Source organism: Austrofundulus limnaeus, unplaced genomic scaffold (assembly GCF_001266775.1).
Source record: "Austrofundulus limnaeus strain Quisiro unplaced genomic scaffold, Austrofundulus_limnaeus-1.0 Scaffold2, whole genome shotgun sequence".
NCBI classification, from domain to species: Eukaryota; Metazoa; Chordata; class Actinopteri; order Cyprinodontiformes; family Rivulidae; genus Austrofundulus; species Austrofundulus limnaeus.
In genome coordinates this window covers 2145909-2171865 of record NW_013952404.1, presented here as the reverse complement: position 1 = coordinate 2171865, position 25957 = coordinate 2145909, and the positions used below count along the sequence as shown (strand labels likewise).

The 25957-nt window shown below is 41.2% G+C and overlaps 1 protein-coding gene across 7 annotated transcripts in view; it reads left to right on the top strand.

Annotated features, from left to right (window-relative positions):
* Positions 1-25957, top strand: part of myt1lb (myelin transcription factor 1-like, b) — a gene marked incomplete at its 3' end in the record, with an annotated part of 94908 nt that overhangs the window by 51964 nt on the left and 16987 nt on the right. For 5 of the 7 annotated variants that reach the window (XM_014010458.1, XM_014010450.1, XM_014010493.1 and 2 more), the window contains 7 exon segments: positions 5192-5646; positions 8299-9462; positions 13300-13434; positions 17676-17766; positions 20663-20770; positions 21521-21747; positions 22018-22304. In XM_014010458.1, the coding sequence (XP_013865912.1) occupies positions 5192-5646; positions 8299-9462; positions 13300-13434; positions 17676-17766; positions 20663-20770; positions 21521-21747; positions 22018-22304 (2467 nt within the window). 7 annotated transcript variants of the gene reach the window in all.

The following is a 25957-nucleotide window of genomic DNA, read 5'->3' as shown; positions in this document are numbered from 1 at the left end:
CAGCTGGTGTCTTGGCTTTCCATGCCGTTTTACACCTCCCTTTCTCCATGTGTTCAATACTTTTTCCCTGTGCCACATTATTACAAATAACTTAATTTCTGGACATTTATGGTTTGATTTCTTTGTATGTATGGATCACTTGGGTTGTTACCAACATCTGGTGACAATTTCATGTCATTAGCACCTCTAGTAATATATTTACTGAGAAAAATGGTGACGTGTTCAATACTTATTTTACCCACTGTTTATATATATATTTAATGATTTATATTAGATTGAAATATCAAATTGGAAATTATTTTTCACCTGGAGCATGTTTTTCATAAATAAACCTCCATCCCCTCATCAGGTAATGTTGACAAGCAGCTACTGACAGCCTCCGCTGTTGCTTCTGCAGACAGATGGAAAAGCAAAGAGGAAGGAAGTCCTCCTTTAAAATGGCTGATGGGCTAGCAGCTAACTAGCTGGCTTCACTGTGTGAGTCTGTGAGTCGAGGTGATTGATTGAAGTCATTACGCTGGTGGAAAGACTCCTTACCTGGCTAATCCAGGAGTGATTTTAGCTGCAGGATGACAGATAGCCACATTACATCCCAGAATCAGTTCCTCGATGAGCTCTGCTGCTCAGGACTTCCACTTGAAAATTATGTAAAATAGCCTGTTTGATACATTTATCAATATTCTGCTTTTTGCATTTTTCAAATACACAAACCATGCTTCTCACTGAATCCATTTTGACAGATCAGAACAATTTAAATATTGTTTAAATAAAATATTTTTTATTAACTTGAATATATCAGTACAGTGAAAACTGATAAAGATGGCAACATGTGCCACCCAAACGCCTAAGATGATTTATTTGGGAAGTGGTGTTGGACAATGAAACTGAAACACCTGTCATTTTAGTGTGGGAGGTTTCATGGCTAAATTGGACCAGCCTGGTGGCCAATCTTCATTAACTGCACATTGCACCAGTAAGAGCAGAGTGTGAAGGTTCAATTAGCAGGGTAAGAGCACAGTTTTGCTCAAAATATTGCAATGCACACAACATTATGGGTGACATACCAGAGTTCAAAAGATGACAAATTGTTGGTGCACGTCTTGTTGGTGCTTCTGTGACCAAGAGAGCAAGTCTTTGTGATGTATCAAGAGCCACTGTATCCAGGGTAATGTCAGCATACCACCAAGAAGGACCAACYAYATCCAACAGGATTAACTGTGGACGCAAGAGGAAGCTGTCTGAAAGGGAAGTTATGGTCTAAAACCAGGTGTTTCAATTTCATTGTCGAACCCCTGTAAGTCAATGAGACAAAATATGCTCTACAGTGTCTCTACATGTCTCATCTTCTACATATTACCAAAAAAAAGGGATGCTTTTTTGATTTCTTGTAAAATTAAAATAATCGAAGCATCGGTGATTTGTTTTGTTCTGTCTTTAATCTTCTAAATTAAAACATTTTCTTTTATGTTATTTTCTTTATCAAATAGATGGCCTTTGATTTGAAAGAGTGGTAAAAAGGTGGTAAAATTAAGCACATAATGATTTGGACTGATATAAATAGAAGCTAAATGCTGGAATCTCTGCTTTGTAACCTTGTAATTTGTGTGAACAATGAATTCAGTGTTTTGTTTTGTTTTTTTGTGAGTAATTCTGCCAATATTTTGACAAAATATTGGCAGAAATAAGGAAATAAACTAATATAATGTCAAAAATCTGACATGCTTTGTTAAATTGGRTTGAAATTTTGTAATCTAATTTACTAAACGTTGCTCGTGATATAAAGACTTCTATAAAACCACGTGTGCAGCACATAAAAACCCACTTGCACGAGCAATCTGTTAAGTTCCATGAACAGTGGGGATTATTTCAAGACCATGGCTATGAAGTTCTATTTTATGAGTTTTAGGACAGCCTGACAGTCATCCGGATGTATGTATACGTGTGTGTGTGAGTGTGTGAATGGGCCAAAGCAGCAGMTATCCAAGCTGGAGCCTGAGCCGCCAACAAACGCCCCAAATTGCAGCGTCTGCCATGTGCTGAGCCTCCTGCACCAAGACACTGTCTTTTGTTCTCCTCTGCTAGCAGGAGAAGCCTGACAGCTCTGAAATGATCCTCTCTCCTCTTTCACACACAAAACCAGCCTTTTCTTTTTTGCCTCCCCTATGTTTCCCAGTTTTCTGCACACACAATGGAGGCCTGCACAAAAAAATGCACAAAAAAACATATATTCTCCCATCTGTCTCGCCTCCTATAGCCTCTAATTTTCCTCCCCACCCCTCATTTTCCTCTCCCTGCCTGCCTTTCTCTCTCATTTTTCCTTGCTGGCTGGCTGCGAGGATGGCGAATCCCTCGTGGATTTCTGGAGGGTATCACCATGGAGACGGGGCTCTGCCACACGTGTCTATAGATCCTCCTGCTGGATAGGGAGCACAGTCAGAGGTGGTGCGTTCCCTCCATCTCCAGTGTGCTCKTTGGAGACAAAAGTGGGATGAGGGGAGCAGCACTGTGGGAGAAAATGGGAAAGGAAGTGGSAAATAGTAATGAAGACATAAATTCATGTTAAAAAATGTAAAATGGGCTCAAATAAATGTTGAGGGAGTGGATGAATGGAAGAAAAAGAGGCAAGTGAGGGTTTGATGGCTGGGAAAAGAAGAGGAGGGGAGAAGGAGATGGCAAAGGAAAGAGGAAGCAGGGGAAAACAGCAACAGCACCTTCATCCCTGCGTCAGGGAGACAAATAGTGTGTGATGCTAATGACTGGCTAAAGCTTTTGCCCCCGCTGTGAACAGCCGCTAATATGACTCCTAATAAAGGCACCGTGGAATGCTGTCGCATTCCAGCAGTCGCTCAACTGTCGACTGAAATTAGCCAAACAGGAGCTCTCCGTCTCCTGCCACTCCTTTCCTCTGCCTCACGTTAATGCTCCGGGAACGGGAGCCCTTTCAGCACAATGCCTCTAGAAGGAGTCATTCTGCATTAAGGGGCCTCTTGTTCGCACTGTAATAGAATTTGTTCCATCTTGTAATGTTAAGGATGACCACTCTATAAAAAAAATCAAGTGGTCTTTTTGTGATCTGAAGCTCTTTTCTTCTTGGATTGCGACCTCCCATTCTGCACACACCTCTTCGAGGATTTTGTCTTGCTGCCAGAGGACAAAGCAGAAGGGAAACTCAGAATGGTGCTGTATTTTCTCATTGCTGTCCTTTCTCCTCACATTTGGTCTTTTTTTTTCTCCATGCCACTTAATTATTTCTGGAATTTTAATTGCTAAGTGCAGTGAGTGGGATGGAGAGCCGGCGATGATGAATGCTGCAGCCAAGGTCACTCGGCGACAGAGCTTGAGAATGTGGGAAGCTGAAGCTGTGGAGGCTTCCTGCAGCTTTATGGTGGAGCTTTGGGAGGAGAGCAGGGAAAACACACGCCGCTCAGAGTGTTGCAACAACCATGACAGCTCAGGGACAAGAGGAGGTTTAAAGTTGGTGTGTGTGCATTTGCATTCAGTGTGAGCGGGTGCTTTCATTCAAATATTTGTGCCACTAATTTTCAGCAGAACTCAAAGCCAAAAGGCATCTCATTTGTTTCTACCCCAAATGATGAAAACCACTTCCTTTCATGAAAACGCACAGCCCATCATCTGTTATGTGCCTTCCCCTGGCTTATGCTGCARCGATTAGGAATTCAGGTGTGGGTCTTTGCATTAAGACCTGTAAGCCAATAAGAAATGACGCCACAGCTCAAAGTTTGACAGGAAATGTTGCCTTGAGATTGTTTTATTGTTTAAAAGAAAAAAAAAGAGAAAAATCCGAAGTCAGATTACAAAGCAATAGGGGGAAAAAGGTGAGAACCTGYGTCTATCTACCTTTCACACCACTTCTCTCCTGCACTGGCAGCCAGTAGCCTGCTGGGACCGGCCTTTGATTTATTTGGAGAGGGCCTTGGAACAGAGCAGCCAAGATGAGTGGCATTTTAATGTGCTTTCGAGATGTTTGGTCACAAGCACTATTGATCACTGTGCCGCAGCGCAACCTTCCCTCCCTCACTGTCCCGCAGACCCTCTCACTGCCCGGGGGGAGAGGTTGTCAGGCAGGGAATGAGTTTCCATGTAGGCTCAGATTAATGAAATGAGGCCCCTGATCGCGGGTGGTGCAGGGGGTCAGACCATTAAGGAATCCCTGGGCTGGGTAAGATTTAGCCTGCCAGACTGATGGAAGTGTGTGTGTGAGAGGATGGATAGGATATTGAATAGTGGTGCACAGTGACATGAAAAACACAGAAAAAGAAGCAGCATGTGGCAAACAACTTTTTTTTAACTCTTGCTCACATTTTTTGTGCTATTTATTCATATAGACTTTTACTTAGAATAGTGCAGATCAAAAGAAAACATCCAGAGGTTGTAAAAAAAGAGAACTGGGGATATTTCATAGCTGAGTGAACATGCCCAGAGTGTGTGTGTGGCTCTCTTACACTCCGGCATCAATGTTTATTTGATGGCCAGAATGCTCATAATACTGACTGTGAGAGGGCATTCACAAATCACACGCAGGCTTCGGGAGTCTGTGAGATTTGATGAATCAAATGGAATAAGCTCCTGTGATCAATAGCCTGAGCAAATACACAGATTATCAGATTATCAGATTAGGATCTGTCCCCCCGGTGCTGAGGAGAGCCAAAGAATACATTAAAACCTGAGCTGCCTTAGTAAGATTCAATTTTCAGGCAGCAGGTTTGTTCCCACTTTCAGTTAATTCCAGACAAGCTGTTGTGTTTTTGCCGCTCTCACTTTCAGGTGTGTATCAGTTTGGAGGCTTTTTGCAAGGCACGCATTGTGATTTTCTTTTGCCCGAAGAGCAAATTGATGCTAAAATCTTCGCTTTGTTTCATTCGGAGGCAGAGATTTGACTCTTTTTGTAACTACTTTCTGGAAGAAATGGAGCATTTTATCATTGCTCAATCGTTAATGAGCACGTCTAATTAAAGTTGGTGGAGTCCGATTTTTTTTTTTTTTTTGTTCCAGCAGAACCTGAGAGACGCCGCTTTCCTCGCAGTGTTCTCCCGTGTTCCGCGGTGATCTTTTCAATTTAGTTAATAAACTGCAGCACTTTAACAAAGAGTCATTAATAGAAATGAACATTAACATTTATGGGCAGGTAATGCTCGTGCCTAACAGCTGCCCTCTTCTCTCTCCACTGTAGTGTGTACGGCTGCCCACTGGCCAAAAAGAGGAAGAGTCTAGACAGACAAACCCTAGAAACGTCGCCCAAGAGGAGCACCTACCTTGATGACATGGACAATTCCACGATGGAGGAGTGCTATGAGACTGACGGGACGGAGGAGATGGATGACAGGGAGGAAGAGGAAGAGGAGGGAGCCATAGAGGAGGAGGGGGAAGTGGAGGAGGAAGAGGAAGATGTGGAAGGCTACATGGACTATAATGTGGAGCAAATGGAGCAGGAAGACGGCGAGGAGGAGGACAGAGGAGATGGAGAAGAAGAGGAGGAGGAGGTGGAGGTGGAGCAGGAGGAAGAGGAGGAAGGTGATGAAGTGAGGGTGGAGGAGGCAGAGGAGGAGGAGGAGGCAATAGAGGATGTGGACTATGACGAGGGGGAGGAGGAGGAGGAGGAGGAAGGAGAGCATAATCAAGGGCAAGGTGAGAGCACTTTCTCCTCATCTGGTTATGAAATGCACAATGAAATTTTACGTTAAAAAGTTTAACATAAAACTGTTGCAAAAAGTTAGACTAGAAGTTAACATATATTCATTACWAAGTATTACCTTTAATATTTAAGGTTTGTTCTTACATTTGTTTTTAAGAGATGGTGGTGAAGATTTTAATACTCCATCATTATTATTATTATTAATATTGATAATTACACCCATTTTTTCTTTTATTTTTTGTGTACATTTGTGACATAACTTTCCTTTAAATATGTAAATGGAGCTAAAACCAACCCGGTTAATTTGTATGGCTTCCAGCATAACTTGGGGTCAGACACTGGATACCRTTTATGTCTAAAAAAATTGTCACTTTCTCACATATTTTAAATGTCATATTAGTTGTAGGTATGTGGTCTATGTTGCATAGAAAACTGTTTCTTTAAAAAAACGAGTCTTTTATTGATTAAACTGGAAGTAAAAACATACAGAAAAAACATTGTTTTTTCCAAGTGTTTTTAAATATAATTAGACTCTGAAAAAACGGACTTTTGTCTCATTAAAACTCATTAAAGCTAAACTGCACTAATGATGGACCTCTATCAAATTTCTAACATCAAAAAAATATATTATTTTTATTTTCAGATTTCTAAATTATTTTAAAATCTTCGAACCATGGAAGCTGTTGGCAGTCTAACTTAAATATGTTTCTTTTAAAGACGCGATCCAAAATACTACCTAGTTTTGGGACTGGGATTTGAGAAACTTCTGCCCCGTATGTTACCCCCCCACCTTCCCCCTGTGTTGCGCCAAACACCAGATCTGGCAGGTTTTTCTCCAGCAGATTTGGCGTTCCACCCACGCATCACGATTGGACCTGACAGTGCCTTCAAGTCCAATTAAGAATGAAGCTCTGAGAGAGGAGCGTGTTAACCGTGTTTGGCGCGCAGCTCTATCCTCCCAAAGTGTTGATGTGGCATCTCAGCAGCCACGTTCTTATTTTATTTTATTATTTTTCTTGCAGACATGCAAAAACATCTCTGCAGACTGGTGTTCATTACAGCTCGGGGCCAAGGTCTTATTCCTCACGCTGTGACCACGCCGCTATCTCGTTGACCCGCCATTGTCTCTGTTTCTATGTGTAGCTGGTTATTACCTTCTGCTTTTGATAAGTGTTATACAAGCACAGTTGTTGCTAGTATAAATCCTGAAAATCCCTCTCTGTGTTGAGCWATACAATCATGAATATTGGAGTCGCAGCATTTGGATTTTCCATATTTTTCCTTAAGAAAATGAAAAATGAAAACTCTTTCCATACGCATCATTGTCGAAGTTTCCTTTCACACTCAATAGCTTTCAGGTAGATTCCAATCTACAGGTGAAAGTCTGTAGCTTTTCTGTGTTTCTCTGCAGCGTGCACACCTATTGTTGCTAATCCGACGCCAGTTCAGCGTAGGGCAGTCCCTCTGTTCCTTCCTTAATCTGTTTCGCTTCCATATCCCTTTTGTGTACCTTGATTGCTCTTCAAATTGCTTCCCTGTGCCATGTTTCACACCATCAAAAATTAAACCCCTGGTGCAGGAGGTTGCTGTAAGAAGCCTTTCTGCTGTCAAAATATGTGCTTGGTCATTCGTGACTGTTCCCTCTTCCCGCTCTAAAGCTCTCTCCTGCCAAGCAGTAATACTGTGTTACTCGCATTAGTTTGAAGTGTGTAACAGTGTATGTGCACAGTACATGAGTGAAGTACGTCTTTGTTGTGAGCTGTGGGGAAATATTTCTTCAAAACTAATTTAAATAATTGTTTTAGATGTACTTTTAGATGTTTTTCAGTTTAGCGAAAATTGATATCCAATGACTAATAGTTTGCGTGCTTTTTGGTTCGTTTTTATCAGTCTTGGAGGTTGCTTGTTCCCTACCAAAATGATGAAAACGCTCATTCCTTATCCCTGTGTGTGTGAGTGGCCCTCCGGGTGCATTTTCTCCACAGGAATGTAAGTGGCAAATGTGACGCCAATATGAGCAATGTGCTCTCGGCGGCTCAGGGCGGAAATGTGAAAGGAGAGATTGGAAGTGCTCCAGGAGTGAGTGCTTGAAATTACTGACAGAAGAGGTTCAGTAACCTTTTGCAGTCTGTCAGAATCAATTAGGCACTGAAAGGAATTCTAAAGATACTGATGATTTAATGAAAAAAAGAACTTCACAAGCAAATGATGAATAGCTGCTGACTGGAGTTCATCATATTACAGACAGAGCATCAAATTATTGCTCAGATTTTAGGTTCTGAAAAAGCGCTTTTAATCAGGGTTTTGAATTCATTTGAAACTTTTTACTGTATTTATTAACATTTGGAAATGTATATCTAAAACAATGAAGGGATTTAATGTTAAAACCAGTCTTTTCGAAGACTCTAGTTCTTTTATTCATAGGGCATCTCGCTTTATGACTCTCCCAAACCACTAAATTTAACTTCCTGCAGTGATTCACAATTCAGAACACAAGCTGCTGTTAAGACTCTCAAAGTAAATTATTAGGGAGAAGCAAGAGTTCCTTATCCAATTTAGATGGACCAAGCCCATAAATCTGATTTACCAGTAAAATGGAATGACGAAAATGGAATTACAAGACGTTTGTTCTTTTTCTCCGGCAGAGGACGATCAGATGAGCACTGGCGAGGGGGGCGAGGAGAACAGTGGCAGAGGAGGCGGCGATGGCAGCGGAAAGTCTGGCCCCGTGGCGGAGAAGGACGACAACAACAACGACGAGTACGAAAACTACGACGAGCTCGTGGCCAAGTCCCTCCTAAACCTGGGCAAGATCGCTGAGGACGCCGCCAACCGCGCCATGACCGAGTCCGAGATGAACAGCAACTCGTCCAACAGCGCGGAGGATGAGGAGGAAGACGAGGAGGAAGACGAGGAAGAGGATGATGAAGAAGAAGAGGAGGAGGAGGAGGAGGAAGAGGAGGAGGATGACGAAGGAGACGAAAGGCAGCGGGAAGATCTGACTTTGGACGTCGACAGCGATGTGGTTCGGGAAACAGTGGACTCCCTTAAACTGCTGGCACAGGGTCACGGTGCTGTTCTGTCTGACAGCTTAGATGGGCAGGAGTTTCCAAACAGTACAGTTGGGATTGGGGATGAGACTGGCTGCTCCCACAATGGGGGCAACACACACAATGGTGGCAATGGACAAATTAGGACCACCAGTAATGGACAAATAGAAAACAGTGACGAGGAAGTCTGTCTAAGCAGTCTGGAGTGCCTAAGGAACCAATGCTTTGATTTGGCTCGGAAACTAAGTGAAACAAAGCCCATCGATCGAAACGGACCATCCCAGCAAAATCATTTCTCATGCGGGGACCCCAATCAGCAGCCCCAGCATCACGGTTATGGAGATTTTCACAATAGTCAAGATGACAGGCGGACACTTGACAGGAACTATTCCGACATGGACAATCTCATGAAGCTTGAGGAGCAGCTGAGCCCACGCTCCAAGGCCTTCTCTAGTTGTATACACGACGAACGGTATCACACCAACAGCCACAGAGATTTCGATGAAGACACAGCCTCGGTGACATCGGACCGATCGGAGGAGGTGTTTGACATGACGAAGGGAAACCTGTCTCTGCTGGAGAAAGCAATTGCACTAGAGTCAGAACGCGCCAAGGCAATGAGGGATAAAATGGCAGCTGAGGCAGCGAGAAGAGAGGGAGTGAGGTACACCCACGACGACCAYGGCCCACGGCATGGCTACGGTGTTGAACGTAAAGCCCGGCTTCCTGATGGTATGAAGAAGCCTTTCTTCCATAAAGGTGAGTTGTGCTTTCTGTCCTGGACACACTCCGTGTCACACTTAGATTTTATTGGAAACTACAGTATATCCACACACGTGTAGATGTGTTTACCTCATTTGACAAGCTCAGGTAAAATGTCTTTCCGCCAGTTTATGTTTCTGTGTTTCATCCGCCCTGCACCAGAGACTAGACAGCCCACATGTATTCTGGGAACCTCAATAATACCCCAGGACAAGCTTTTTCAGCCAGTTTGGAAATTCACATCTCGGTTGCAGCGTGAGCGGCAGCAGCAGCTTATGTTGTTAAAATAGGCCAGCATGGAAACATCAGAGGGTAGACTTGTCAGGCATAAGTAATGGCAATCTGCACGGCCTGTTAGGACCGCAAATCTCATCCCTGTGATGCAGCTTGGGGTAAAGCTGCCTATTTTTAAACCTACACAAGCACTTGGGAAAAGAAACTATAAAATAGAGGTCCTCTGTCTTTAGGAAGGACTTGTTCAGTAACAAGAAAGTTTTTACTTTTTAGCAGATAATTATCATTTCCATTGAAACAAAAGTGCACTTCACCATCAGCGGAAATGATCATACAGTGTTGTTGACTTGTAACAAACCTCCCATAATTTGCTGTTATTGCAAGTTATAACTCAGCCCCCTGTGAGAAAAAGGTGTGAATCAGGGCCCCAATGATACCCAACACAAAGAGGGAAAGAGACAAGAACAAGAGTATGTTGAACCCTGCTTGCCCTCACTACATACACATAACACGACACTAAAGAACCACATCCAAACCAATAAGTCAGGTGATGGGGCACATGACCCTCTATGAACAATAGAGCTAATCAAGCCTATTGTTAGGCAATGGCCCTCTTTTGCATGTGACTAAATAGAGCTAATCAAGCCTATTGTTAGGCAATGGCCCTCTTTTGCATGTGACTAACCTGTTTGTCCATGTGGAGGCAGTGCTTATAAGGCTGAGTTTCACTTGAAACTCCTCAGACTGAAGGTCTCTTGGAGGAGAGATGAAACGTTTCACTAAAGAAGAACCCATCCAGAGGACCTACTTATTTTTTTCTTTTCAATTTTTTTCTACCTGGATTACTGAGATGCATCAGGACACTCCCATAATTCACTCCTTAATGTGCAGACTTAACTGAGAATAATTGTTTTCACTCATAACGAAGATATCAGATGAGAGAAACACATATGACCAAGGCAGTTCACAGTAGGTTGATATTACACCACAAATGCCACACAACTCACAGCAGGTTTATACTGCTACTTAAATGCCACACAAATGCTAATTTCAAGAGCCTTCCATGGCCTTTGTGTCTGGCTAATGTTGGAATAATGAGAGGACGCAAGGCGGTTGCATGGCGATAGCATCTTTCCTCGGGCGAGATGGTTGCAGACGCTCGTTGACCAGGGTTTTTGTGTGTGATTTATAAAACAGCACGGCAAGGGAGCGAGCTCAGGGAAGAGCGGTGCTCCCTGAGAGAAGCGCGAGGTTGAGATGAAAATTGAACAGTATCAGAATGACCGATAACGAACGACAGGCCCACTGACTGCACATTAATTATCCAGAGATGGTATGGTAATGGGGGCCATTTGCTATGCAAAGCGCAGACCGTCCCCAGCCACAATCAATATCCCCTGCTTTCTAATATGCCTTCCACTTGGCTGCCTCCGCTCTCCACAATAGAAGCGTTGCACGCAGAATGCACGGGCATCATGTCTGCGTGCGCTCACATGTATGGAAATGGAGCATTATTTCCAACATACTGTTGAAACATTAACAGAGAATATAATGATGTGCCTTGAACAAAGCCATTAAAAAAAGGCTACTAAGATTTTACATGCAGACCAAGTTCTTCATCAACAGGAAATTTTCCCGCTTGATTGTACTGGTGCCAGACAAAAGAGCTAGACATGACATAGCAATTTTATTCTAAACTCATATGCTCCTAATGTGACATAGATGGATGAGAGCCACAAAGGATAATGAGGTGCTTCTTTTCTGATGAATGAGACATGGAATTTCGCTTGGTGACTCATTTGTAAATGTATGATTAGGTGTGCCCTATTGCCACCTCTTAGTTTTGTACTTTTTGAACCCTTAGTCCTACTTCACTCAATTATTTTTTTCTTGTTGCACCCACTACCCCATTCAAAGGTCTCTTTGGGTTGCCTTTAGCTGGAGCTGAGTTACCTTGGTCTTTGAAACTTTAATCAGTGGTCTGTCTTTCTGGGCTGTAAGATAAACCCACTCTTCCAGGTCAATATCGTAAATCCTATCTGCTGATACAGTCACTCACGTGAACTTGAATCATTTTTCTCTTGAAACCTCTTGAAACACATTATCTAATTTATATTTTTTGCATGTAATGTCAGATTTACTGTAAGTATCAATGTGTTTGATGGTCAAAGCATTTTAAAAGTGAATAGTTTTGAGAAACAATGCTTGTGAGCAACAGTTTTTTTAATCAAAGCTGAATGATTTAAAGGAAACAGGAGATCCAGGTCTATGAAAGAGAAGGAYGATCTGTGTTTGCTCTTTAGAACCTATCTGTCAGCTCAATATGCTGTGATGTGAAACTTGGGGTGGTTTTAATGCAGACAAGTGTTAAATAATTTCATCTGAATGTAAACTGTTTGATGAATAACTTCGTTTTGAAGGCCATAAACACAGCTAAAAGGCCAGGGGTTGCAACAAGGGTTTTGAGAAAAATAAACTCTTAAAAATTTGACATTTTTGAGCTCTTTACAATGCTGTTGCTGTAAATAAACCTCATGAAAAACTTGTCAGCAAAGCAACAATTGCTTCTTTGTCTTAGCCTGTTTTTTATCTTGTTTTTTATTTTTTAATTTTTATTTTTTTAAAGTGTGCTTGAAAAGCGTGTAAATAAAAAGAAATTTATCTTCGCATGTGTTTGGATTCAAAGGTCAAGGGAGTTGATTTGGTTTAAAGGGAGCACTGCACTCATAAAGCTGGGAGTTCTTTAATAAAATGAAAAAAATGGAAAGAAAGMTGAATGTAGAAAGGGTTGGAAAACAATTTCTACATTGACCTCTAGCTAGAATCCTATGAAAGACCTTGTGGAAAAAAAATAATTAAAAAAAACGTTATGTTTGTGAATTTTGCTATTTGGTCTTGATTTAGATTTTGTTGTTTTATTTAAAACCACTTATTTTAATCATTGTAGTCTTAAGTAAAACCACACATTTTTTATAGGCAGTTTAGCCAAAATGTTTTTACAGTTTCTCTACAAGTTTAGTTTATAATGGTATAACCATCTCTATAATTCAATATATTTAAAATATATATTCAGTGTAATTCTATATGTTCTTACATGCACTCTGGGCTACCACAACCAAAAGCAAATTCCTTGTATATGTATGTAAATGGCCCATAAAGCTTGATTCTGATTTTGATAATTGGTCCTAATTCATTTTCTTAAGAAATATTTAAGGCAAAAGTTAAGGCGAGTATGCCAGTGCTTCAACTATTGCTCAATTCTTTTTTTTTTTTTATTTCAGGAGTTTTGTAAGCATGCATTTATTTTATCAAATGCTGCAACTTTGCTTTTATCTTAAAATTTACTTAAAGTAGTAGCCTATAGGGAAACACAGTGGTTCTACCACATATGTTAGGGTTTTGGGAAATGCAACCCTTTAAGAGTTTATGACTGGGCCTACATATCTTTAAAAATTTACTCTTTTTTTTAACCAAATTAAACAGATTTTAATCTGAACATGTATGGACAATTTAGTTATTAGTTTAAAAAAAACACATTCGTTAGCTCTGAAGCATCCAAAGGTTTATGGACAGGTATCATCTTCCTGTTTCTGCTCGCAGATGCTTCACGTGCAGACAAGAAGGAAAGCAGGTGTCCGACGCCCGGCTGTGACGGCACGGGTCACGTGACGGGCCTGTACCCCCACCATCGCAGCCTGTCTGGTTGTCCCCACAAAGACAGGGTGCCACCAGAAAGTGAGTATATCGGTCACACGCCAGCCAAACGCTGGTTTTATACTAAACATCTGGCGTCATTGTCCTTTGATGTTGAGGAATTTGCATGTGTGCTGCCGTGCGTCGTCCTTTGTGCCGTGTGCTGTTGTTGTACGGGGTCAGACGGGTCGCAGCTACTCTTGTGATCTTTTGCAGAGGGCCGTGATTTTTTTCTTTCTGACTGTATACTTAGTATGTTGTGTTGATGAGGTTTGAAATGAGGCCTTGGTAATGAATGCAGCACTTGACAGGATGGTCAAGAGCTGTCAGTTGTGGACTTACTTGACTGCATGATACAGCTGCACTGACTGACAGTGATGGACAGAATATGATAATCTAATTCAAGTTTATTTTTTCATTGTAAAAGGGATCACTGGATGGGTTGCATGCTCCTTCACAGCATGTCAGTGCATGTGGGAATTGGGGGGGAGGTGTGAAAGGCCTCATTTTCCATTAATTTGTGCACCTTTTTCATTTTTAATAGAGTATATACATATTTTTTTATTTTCAAGAGACTTGAAAATGCTCGCAGACCTTGATAACACTGAGCGTGCTTCAGTTATCCATGGCAGAAATCCTGTTCATTTATTTGTATGCCTTGCTCAATTAAATTCTGTTGAATGGAAAGACRTTCTCATATCTGTAAGCCACAGATCAAGAGAGGTGGCCATAAACGTTAGCCTTGAATGAAAAATGAGTTTTCCCTTTAGAGGATTCAGACCAGATATTCAGTCTCGCTYACCCCTCACAAACTCACCTTGTTTACATTTTTCATTAACTGTATGGGAATCCAGTTCTGATCAGCTGCACTCCAGACACCAGTCAGAACAAAATGCAGTTTTGACAAAAATATATTTACTATTAATGGTGTGCTTCTTAAAAAGTAGCTGCAGTATGACTAATTAGTGTCGTCCATGCAGAGGTTCATGACCTGAGACAAGCTCGTCTTGACTCTGAGCTTCTGTCCAGGATTAAGAGATCCTAAATGGAACTCTGGAATTTCTTGTATTGATTGTTGCTGGAGATTGTTAACATGATATTCCTCAGCTGTTTCAAATTGACTTACAGGAGATGAGGTACYAAGGCTTGCTAGAATAATCAAAAAGTGACATCATCTTCAGTTTTTCTCCTCCTAAGACAAAAAGATATTTATGGTTGAAATTCACAGATCTTCGGAGCATTTGACCATCATGAGGCGAGTTTTAGGAAAATAAGTCAGCCATGTGACGGCCTGCAGGATATTCTGAAGTTTCTCTCTTTCGTTATCACATTTACTGTACTGAATGAACAATGTATTATTAATGCAGTGACTTTATGTAATTGGGAAATCATRCAGTTCAGCCCAATCATTTTGATGAAAAATTACGTGAAAATTAGGTCTGTTTCATTTTTTTCCTCTTCCTTTTTGCTCATTTCATAAAGAAAGGATGTATATGATTAGTTCTGACTTGCTGGATTTTTGATTCAGTTCTCTAATGAACAGATGAAGCAAGAAAAGTGAAAAGAAAAATCTTAGTATTTTCCAAGTCAGGATATATATAGATAAAAAAAACAAGTGCAAATAAACCACTGCTTGTTTTATTCTGTAAATTGTTAAAATCTTTTTTTTATTTTATCCGAATGAAATGATAAAATAAATTGGGGAAAATGTGAAATTTCAATTGCACCTAATTATTCAAAAACAAATACATTTTGAGCTCATATACAACTGTACATMTAGTGTTTCTGTGAAAAATACAGAACATGTTCGAGGTTACTCAAAATGTGTATTTATGTAGAATAAAATATTCTGAAATAAGTAATTTTTAAGTTTGTAACTAAAATAGGAAATATTTAAAAGAACTTTAGGGAAATACTACCAAAAATATTTATAAGCACTTTGGAGATCAAATTTCTCCTTGTATATCCAATAAATTGTTTTGTTTTGAATTCAAACACTCCCTAAATGTGCTCTTAAACTAAATAGTTTGTGTGTTTTCTTGTTGAAGGCCAGCCTAGGGGGGTTTAAATGAAAACTTGTAAAATGTAGAATCTATTAAAAGTGTTTCTAGCACCACAACAGCTCAGTAGTTAGCACTGATGCCTCACAGCAAGAAGGTCCTGGGTTTGATCCCTGCTTCAGACCTGGGCTCTTTCTGTGTGGAGTTTACATGTTCTCCTTGTGCATCTGTAGGTTTTCTCCACGTACTCCTGTTTCCTCTCCACAGACCTAAAATATGTACAGCCTTCAGGTCCATGCCTCCCTTGTAAAATAGGATTTGCCTGGTTAAATAAAGGTAAACGAAAGCTACCGTATTTATTCAAGTATAATACGTAAAAATAAATCCATAAAATCATCCATAAAGTTGGGTGGGGTAGTACTATACTCGGATAAATATTTTTACTTAAGTATTTTAACTGAAATATCGGCTTCATTCACAAAATTATTGAGTCCGGAAATGAGACCGCATCATAAAAAGCAGTTGGAACGAGCTTACCTCTGACACTCCTCCGTGCTTCAGAGCGAGATAATAACAGATCCAGGCAGGAGACACGATGTGAAAAAAAAGGGTGGGGCGAGTATTCCTGCACCTTAGTAATGATAACGAACTAATGACATCAGCATGTGACCGGCCGCTCCTCGAACAACAAACACGTTCGTCTGTAATGGCTGCCATCTACCGGTGTTCTGAAAARKTTTGTATCCCTGAAAAAACGTTTCCCCACCAGAGGGGGCGCTCGCGATTAGAAAGTAATCTGCTTTTCCCCCACAAGATGGTCCAAATCTCATATGAAGTCTCTGACTTTTGTGTTGGCGCCTCCTGGTGGACTATGTGTAAAATGCCAGAATTTGCTGCTACAGCTGATATATATTTGTTGTCAAAATACCTTTTAGTACATATGTTGTTAAAATAAAATGAACAGTCCAATGATCATTTTACTGATATGTATAAAGACTGCAAAGGCTGAAAAATCTAGAAGTCTGTATGAAAGTTTGAGGATTAAATTTTTTATGCTTATTAAGCTCAAAAAAGGGGGGTCGTATTATACATGAGATCGCATTATACACGAATAAATACGGTAGTTAATGCTCAAAACATGAACATTCTGAAAGCCAAAAGTCAAACAAAGAAGGAAAAAAAAMCCCTACAATTACTGTATAACCAGAGTCATTGCTTTATCTACATTCAGTTTTACCACACAGCAGCAGAGATAAAGCAAGACTGGATCTTCTTCAGTTTGACTTCCTGTGATATAACGTGCCAGTGCCAGCCCACAAATGATGCAGTCCTTCTCAGACTTTAACCACAGATCTTTGAAGTCTGGGAGTTTTGGAACGAAGGAATCCACACAAACTCAGACACGTCGTTTTGTCCCTCACTCGTTAGGTTTTAGTTTGTGCCCGCTGAGCTGCGCTTTAATTCTGAGCTGTCCCTTAGCAGAAGGCCAAGCCAAAGCAGGAAATGCATAATGTATTGGTTTGTGGCACGTTGAAGTGTGTGTGTTGGGGGGACTTTGTCCAATTACCTGCGCCGAAGACCAATTAGTATGTAGGGAAAGGAGGATGATGAGGGGTGAAAGTTTAAGGGGGTGATAATGATGAAGCTGATGCCGATGGGGTTTGGCCCCGCACGCCACCGGTATTGAGGCTCCTCCTCCTCCTCCCCCCCATGCCTGCTGCGCTCTGACGGCTCCTCTCGGACATCCATAGATCATTAATCTAATTGGCTGGTTGCCGAGGGGATCTGAGACTGTTATGGACTGTTTTAATGGTAAACGGTATTGAAGACTGCACTCTCTGCCCTAACAATGCACGGATGATAACAAAGCACACTCTATCAAGGAGCTGTCTTCCATCTGTCTGCTTCCACCATTGATTTTCTTTTTTTTTTTTCAAGACTGGAGTTTTGCATGATTGCAAGCTGTTTGCATGCCCAAAATTTCCCTTCTATTCCCGTCTCTTGCTTGTCCTGTCAAAACTTAAATGACATCTTTTTATTCATGAATGTCCCCATTCCATGAATACTAATTTGAAAGAGTTGGATAAGTGGAAGCAATATGGTGGGAAACCTTGCCTGCCCTTTCAAACTAGTGTTCATTAAAATGAAAAAGAGGTCATTTGGGTTCATTTCTTAATGATGTTTATAATGCCAGGTTCCTCACACACTAATAGAGCTCATGGGTGATTGTAAAGGTCTCCTAACCTTCCCTGTCTTTCACTCCTGTTTCCTGTCTGTGCGAAGTTGTGGCAATGTATGAGAATGTTCTTAAGTGTCCTACACCTGGCTGCACGGGACGTGGCCATGTCAATAGCAACAGAAACTCTCACAGAAGGTAAGAGCTCAGCTACTGTGCAGCTCTTTTTTCCCCCCTCTTCGTGTATTTTTCTGTTTTAATTTTTTCACTGTGGGATTATTTTTGATCATTTAGTTTGAGGTGTTTTTTTTAATCAACCCCCAATTATTGCTTTTTTAATTTTTTTTTTATTTTCGGTGTGATTGTAATTAAACCCCTTCCTTTTCCATCGCATTATTTGTTGTGTTCCGATGCTGAAAATTATTAAAGTACTTCAGCTTTTCAAGGGATCCATGATTAGTTGTAACATTAGACTTTATTTGATAAACATATATTTTAACTGTAAAACAAAGACTGTAAAAATACTGTAGGCTGTTTAGTTTGTAAATTGTTAAAAACATATTTTAACATGGACGGAGCCATTTTATTTACACACAAAGCATTCTGGGTAAACGATGACGTGGATAGGTCCTCAGGGCTAGCGAGCTATATCCACCCTGAAGGTTAATCTTGGACAATATCTGATGATCGACTCTTTTAAATGAAACCAGAGAGCGTTGACAGAGAGGAGAAGGTAGAAATGACTCAGCCTGGAACTGAAAATATAGATGGAGGACAACAGAGCTGCTTCATGGAAGAAGAACCCCAGTTTAGTGTGTTAGCCTTTGTGCTAGCGCTGATGCTATATTGCCTTATATGTATTAGCTCGGTGCTAGCACGACAAATAAGCTAAACTGAGGTCCTCCATCCATATTTTCAGTTGCAGACTGAGTCATTTTTGTGTTTCCCTCTCTGTCATGTGGATGGAGGACCTCAGTGACGAGAGGAGAATGTGTAGCGCTGAGCTAATACATATATATGGTGATAGCATTGGGGCTAACGCTAAAGCTAACAGGCTAARCTGAGGTTCTTCTTCCATGAAGCAGCTCTGTTGTCCTCCATCYATATTTTCAGTTMCAGGCTGAGTCATTTCTACCTTCTCCTCTCTGTCAACACTCTCTGGTTTCATTTAAAAGAGTCGATCATCAGATATTGTCCAAGATTAACCTTCAGGGTGGATATAGCTCACCAGCAGCCTCGCACCATGACCTATCCACGTCATCATTTACCCAGAATGCTTTGCGTGTAAATAAAATGGCCCCATCTGTGTAATATATTTTTAAACTTTTAGTTTAAAATGATAAAAACTGAGCAGCCTTGCAGTCTTTATTTTACAGTTAAAATATGTTTATTAAATAAAGTCTAATGTCACAACTAATCGTGGATCCCTTTAACAATCACATCATTTAACCAAGACTGATTAGAATGCAGCAAGTCACACTTTCCAAAGCATAAATCATTCATCAGTTCAAGGCAAGAAATGGCATCTATCAGGTGCAGGTTTGGAGGTTGGAACTGAAATAGCTGCTTGGCGCTGCTGTCAGACAGGGCGAGGTGACAGTGGAGAAAAAAAAAAAGAGTGTCACCCACAGCAGATGCTCAGGGATTCGGGCATAGCAGCAGCCATTAGCACCTTGCTGCCACTCAGCCGGGGTGACAGGAGAGGTGCAGACCTGGGAGAACCAGAACGAACGGCTCCGCACCGTGCTCAGTGACAAACTGCAGCGCCAAGCAGGCACGCGCAGTAAACTTTCACTTCGACGGGAAAGAGCTATCCAAAAGCTCCGCATACGACTTCACACTTTTCCACATGCTCATCCGAGCACATGCTCATCATGGCAGGTGCTCGTGAACACAAATGGCTGCAGGCCACTGTCAAAAAACATTCTTTTCACAYGCCTCACTAGACAGATTGGATGGAGAATAATAGGGGTTAAAGATACTGACATGAACTTTTCTCACATTTGGTCGGTCAGTTGTCAATAAAGAATGAAATTATCTTAAAACAAGCTTGGCAGTGTGCTGATCCCATTTTCAGAAAAGTTTGGAATGTTTTTAAAATCTAACAAAAAGTAAATCTATAATATGATTTAGTTGATTTATAAATTTATTTAATAAACAACAAAAAACAACATTTCCTATTGGTTACAACATAGATAACAACAACCAAACTCAAAAAAAATAGTTTTGCACACAGTAAAACTTTACTAGAGGCTCATTTTTGAACCAATAGGTGACACCATATGCCATCATCTGATGGAGAGTTGATTCGTCCAGCTACTACCTTGATGCAATAAATAAAACAGTGTAACCCCTGCATTGTGCAAGACCTTGTAGTTACAGAATATTTGTGGAAAAGTTACAAGAATGACAAAGAAATTGACTTTCAGCATCTTAACTGCTTAATTACATTGATTTAGAAATTATCAACCTAGTCAAAAGGCCAGCAGAGACCAAAGAAAAAATTGTAAATACCTTCAGAAAGCCTGGAAAACTACATTGTGCTGTTTTAAATTTGTCAGCAAATGTAGCTCTCTTTTCTGTCAAATGAAGATCAACAAAAAAGTACAAGTTCTAATTTTTTGCAACTTTCCAACTTTTCTGGAAATGAGGCGTGCGCACGCCAAGAAAATACACATGTGTGTGTGTGTGAGTGTGTGTCCTGTCAGCTAGCTGGTGTTGGAATGAAACAAGCCGTGGAATGCACATAAAAAAATCCCCATTTGTCCATATGGGAATATCTATTCTGAGAATCATTTAAAGCTGCTCAACCAGAAACATGCAAGCTGTTGCCAACTGTGTTGTTAACCAAAGTGTTAAAAGTGATGAAAATTAATGAGTTTGCATTTTGAGCTGAGATTTTCTGAACTGCAGTCAGGTGCTTTCAGACCGACTGACAGGCAGATGTACAGTCGCTGTTTTTCAGCCCCGCAAACCGGATGACAAGCACTTTAACAAGCCAAACGTTTTACAGCATGTGCACCGAGTGTAAAGTTTTTACATATAAAGTGTGTTCCACTGCATCGTTTAATTAGCTTTCCCTTTTCTATTTCAGTCTATCAGGATGTCCAATCGCTGCAGCCGAGAAGCTGGCGAAAGCCCAGGAGAAACATCAGAGCTGCGCCGGCCCCAAGTCTAACCAGGCGTCTGACAGAATCTTAAGGTAGCGTTTGCTCAACACTTTCATCCACGTTGTGTAATGAAATTTGAGAATGTCGTGAAATTTGTTGTGACAAGATGCACTGATTCAAACAATATAAAAAACGCTCATGTCTTGTGGGATTTTGATTTTATGTTCTTCTTTCACATTCTATAATTGAGACTCGGCATCTCCCCGTTTTTTTTTTTTTGTTTTATGTGTAAGTTTTGTCATCCCCCCTGGGAATTCATCTGAGACGCTTCATGTGCATCTCCGTGCTCACTGAAGGCAAATCACTTTAGATTATAACAAAATGGGCCTCATTCATTATGGCAAACATGTGTTTTCAGCGTGAGCTTCTTTGATGGACATGGAAATGCTGTGATAAAGAAAAGTCATGAGTAATTGTGAATTTTATATCCGTATCAAACCGAACACCAGCAGCGGTTTTCTTACAAGAGTTAAACTGAGGTTATTAATGTGTTTCAAATGATAAGAGAATATGAACAAATATAAAGAAATAAAAAGAAGCGTAAATTCTTTTTGACCTATTTCAGAGCAGAAAACACGAACGAGATGAGAAAGAAAATCCCCGCACCTTCAGCCCCATTTCCATTTCCCTTTACCCTCCTCCATGCTCCAATCTTGCAGTTTACTCCTTCCCTTCTTCCCTCCATTCCAYACATTTTTAACCAATCCCCAAGTTTCTTCTCCCCCCTGGGCAATGTTCAGTGCCTCGGTCCAACTTCCACCCCCTCGTCATTTATTTTCCAGGCCTATGTGCTTTGTCAAACAACTGGACTATCCACAGTATGGTTACAAGAACAATGTTTCCACCAGCACGCCCCGCTCCAACCTGGCCAAGGAACTGGAGAAGTACTCCAAGACCAGCTTCGACTACAGCGCCTTTGATGGCAGCAACAACCACCAGGTGTATGGGAAGAGGGCCATTGCACCCAAAGTTCACGGGCAAAGGGACACCTCCCCGAAAGGATATGATGGTACTACTACAGAGTCGTTACCATACATTCACACACCGCTATAAAGTCTACTTTCTTTTATACTTGTTGAGATTGAGTTAGTTCAGGAATTCAGATAATCTTTGGTTGTGCAGAAAAAATTTCATCTCCTCGAGTTACGAAGTTTGATTCTTAAAGTTTTTTTGTTGCCAGAAACTGTCATTGTACTTTGGACCAGACAGCTAATCTTAAAAAAAAAAGAATAAAAAAGGCAGAAACTGTTAATATATTTCCTCCGTTTGCCTCCCGCAGCCAAACGATACTGCAAGAACTCCAGCTCRGCCAGCAGCACCACCAGCACCTACGCCCCCAGCAGCAGCAACAGCAGCCTGAGCTGTGGAGGCGGCGGAGGGGGCGCGGGAGGAGGCGGGGGTGGCGGGGGCAGCAGCGCCAGCAGCACATGCAGCAAGAGCAGCTTTGACTACAGCCACGATATGGAGGCCGCCCACATGGCGGCAACCGCCATCCTCAACCTCTCCACGCGCTGCCGAGAGATGCCCCACGGGATGGGGGGGAAGCCCCCGGACCTGTGCTCGCAGGTAGGGAGCGGGAGGGGACATGTTTTAGATTCTATTTTTTTTTCATTTATTTTTTAATGTTAAATCATGAGGCTGAATCAAGAAATTTATAAGACAGTTTTTGGAGGTGGAACTAAGTTCACTACCAAATTCTTGTTCCAAACTAAACTCATTACCCGTTTTGGTTTTTAATCTCTATGTTTTTCTGTCATCTGTTGATCCTTATGTCATTTCTGACAACCCTAGTTTGCCCTTTGACTGCCTCCAAGGACCGAATCTTTGTCCAAATCAAGTCTGCAACAGCAAATAACTGACTTTTATGTGACCAACCAAACAAGAGCAGTTTAGACCTCATGATGATTATTGTTGCCATTATTTCGGATTTTGGAATAAGAGCGCATAGAGCCAGTTGGTTCTGGTCTTATGATCTCATCTTCTGGTTTCCTGCTGAATGGAAGTCCTCCAGGCCTTGCCCAGGATGGGGGATTGAATCGAAGGGGAGAACTTCTCAGCCAGACAGAATTTTACAATTGGTATTTTAGAAATACAAATTCTGTCAAGTTTGACTGTATTATACAGTGGGTAAAATAAGTATTGAACACGTCACCATTTTTCTCAGTAAATATATTACTAGAGGTGCTAATGACATGAAATTTTCACCAGATGTCKGTAACAACCCAAGTGATCCATACATACAAAGAAATCAAACCATAAATGTCCAGAAATGAAGTTATTTGTAATAATGTGGAATGACATAGGGAAAAAGTATTGAACACACATCCTGAAATTTATCTAATACTTTGTACAAAAGCCTTTGTTGTCAATGACAGCTTCAAGAMGCCTCCTGTATGGAGAAACTAGTGGCATGCATTGCTCAGGTGTGATTTTGGCCCATTCTTCCACAAACAGTCTTCAAATCTTGAAGGTTTCGTGGACCTCTTCTATGAACTCTGATCTTTAGTTCTTTCCATAGATTTTCTGTTGGATTCAGGTCAGGTGATTGGCTGGGCCATTCCAGCAGCTTTAGTTTCTTTCTCTGAAACCAACTGAGAGTTTCCTTGGCTTTGTGTTTGGGCTCATTGTCTTGCTGAAATGTCCAGCCACGTTTCATCTTCATCATCCTGGTAGATGGAAGCAGATTTTTATCAAGAATGTCTCTGTACATTTTTCCACTCATCCTTCCTTCAATTATTTGAAGTTTGCCAGTACCATATGCTGAAAAACAGCCCCACACCATGATGTTCCCACCTCCAAACTTCACTGTTGGTATGGTGTTTTTGGGCTGATGTGCAGTGCCATTTGACCTCCAAACATGATGTGTATTCTGGCATCCAAAACAGTTCAATGTTGGTCTCATCTGACCAGACTATATTCTCCCAGTATTACACAGGCTTGTTTAAATGTTGTGCAGCAAACTTTAAAGGAGCTTCAACATGCTGTTTCTTCAGCAGTGGAGTCTTGCGTGGTGAGCGTGCATACAGGCCATGGTGGTTCAGTGCATTACTTATTGTTTTCTTTGAAACAATMATACCTGCTAATTCCAGGTCTTTCTGAAGCTCTCCAAAAGTGGTCCTTGGCTCTTGGACAACTCTTCTGATAATTCTTTTCACTCCTCTGTCAGAAATCTTGTGAGGAGCACCTGGTCGTGGTCGGTTTATGGTGAAATAATGTTCTTACCACTTCTGAATTATGGCCCCAACAGTGCTCACTGGAACCTTCAGAAGTTTAGACATTCTTCTGTAACCGATGCCATCATTATGCTTTGCAACAATAAGGTTGTGAAGGTCTTGAGAGAGCTCTTTACTTTTACCCATCATCAGATGGTTCTTGTGTGATACCTGGCCATCATTTGGGAATGAACCAGTTGATATTAACTTGCACTGACAAGGGGCAGGCTTGTTTTCTAATTACTGAGAGAGTTCAGCTGGTGTCTTGGCTTTCCATGCCTTTTTACACCTCCCTTTCTTCATGTGTTAAATACTTTTTCCCTGTGCCATTCCACATTATTACAAATAACTTAATTTCTGGACATTTATGGTTTGATTTCTTTGTATGTATGGATCACTTGGGTTGTTACCGACATCTGGTGAAAATTTCATGTCATTAGCACCTCTAGTAATATATTTACTGAGAAAAATGTTGACATGTTCAATACTTATTTTACCCGCTGTATTTTAGAATAATTGCTCAAATTGGAACGTGCTGAATTTGAACAGATTGTTCTGACCTGGGCTGTATGTCAATGGAATTAAAGCTGAATCAGTTTGTTTGTGTAGCACCCAGGGATGATGTGGCACTTTATAGACAAACTGAACTGAGTTGAATTGCCTGATTTTGCACAGCAGCTTATTACAAAGGTGTGGTGAATACAGCTCCTCTGAAAGACTKTGGCATCCTGCTGTAGGTAAAAAGAAATTTTAAAAAAAATCCATCTACAGCTTTTTTTTCCCACCATTATACTAATGCTTTCAGTGAAAAGTGACGAAGATAAGACGATTTTAAACGTGCGTAACGGCGCTGACATGCATTTCCTGACCGCTCCAGAACTGTGTTTTACACTCGGGGCACTTTCTTTATTTTCTGTCGAGGAATCAGATAGGCTCAGGACGAAGCGCCGTGTGACGCGGCATGAGTCCAGCGTGTCACTTCTGAGGAGATAAGGTGACAGTGCTTCTGTATTATCTGCGGCCAGATGCTAAGCCGGTAAACGGAGGGCAGAGGAAGAGCGCACGGCGGAGGTGTAATGTTGGCTCAATGCTGATGTTGACAGAGGAGAGACCGCGGGAGAATCGGAGCGAGAGGGCGACGAGGCTCGGAATAAAGACCGAAAGAAAGAAAGCATTTTAAAATGTCACGGCATAGAAAGGAGAGGAGAGGATAAAAATGTACAAATGAAAACAAGGTGGGGCAGTGGGAAGGAGAAAAGCAACTTATTTCCCACAAAAAAAGTGGGCCAGAATAAACTTAGTGGGACAACATCTTAGAGAAGTTAGGACTTTTCTCTGGTTTCACCTCATTTCACCGTCTACCCTGCCTCCATCCCCTGCTGCTGTGGGACGAGACGAGCAGGAAGCTCACAGGACAAGAGAACCTTCAGAGGATCCTCCTTTTTTTTTCTTCCCTCCCTTTCATCTCAACACCTCACCTCGTGGCTCATTCTATTTTTTTTATCTGACTCTGAATGAGACTTCACATATATTCTCAACGTCTTGTATTTTTCACCCCATCTGTCCACCTGTTTTTATCTCCCTCAGTCAGCTCGTTGAATTTATTGTTCGGTGACCTGAACGAAAGAGCAAAATGCTCTGTATTTTACCCAAGACAATACTTTCTGTAGGAGACTTTGTCACTGGTGACCTTTTTAATGCAGTGTTTYTCGGGACACATCGCCCTGCCTGTTTTAGATGTTTTCCTGCTCCGGAACACTTGAATCAAAAGAGAAGAAGCAGCTCAGCATCTTGTCACTGAGTTCTGCAGCAAGGCCTCCTTAAAGCCCAAGATTTGAGGTTCGGCGTTCGATTTCGCACACACCTTTCATAGCCCCTGAGCAGACGTGTCAAACGTATTCACGTTCATTACTTAAGTAGAAGTATAAACACTGCAAAAACTGTCCATCTTACCAAGTTTTAAAATCTTATTTCCAGCCAAAAAGTCATTTTGATCTTGTTTTGAGA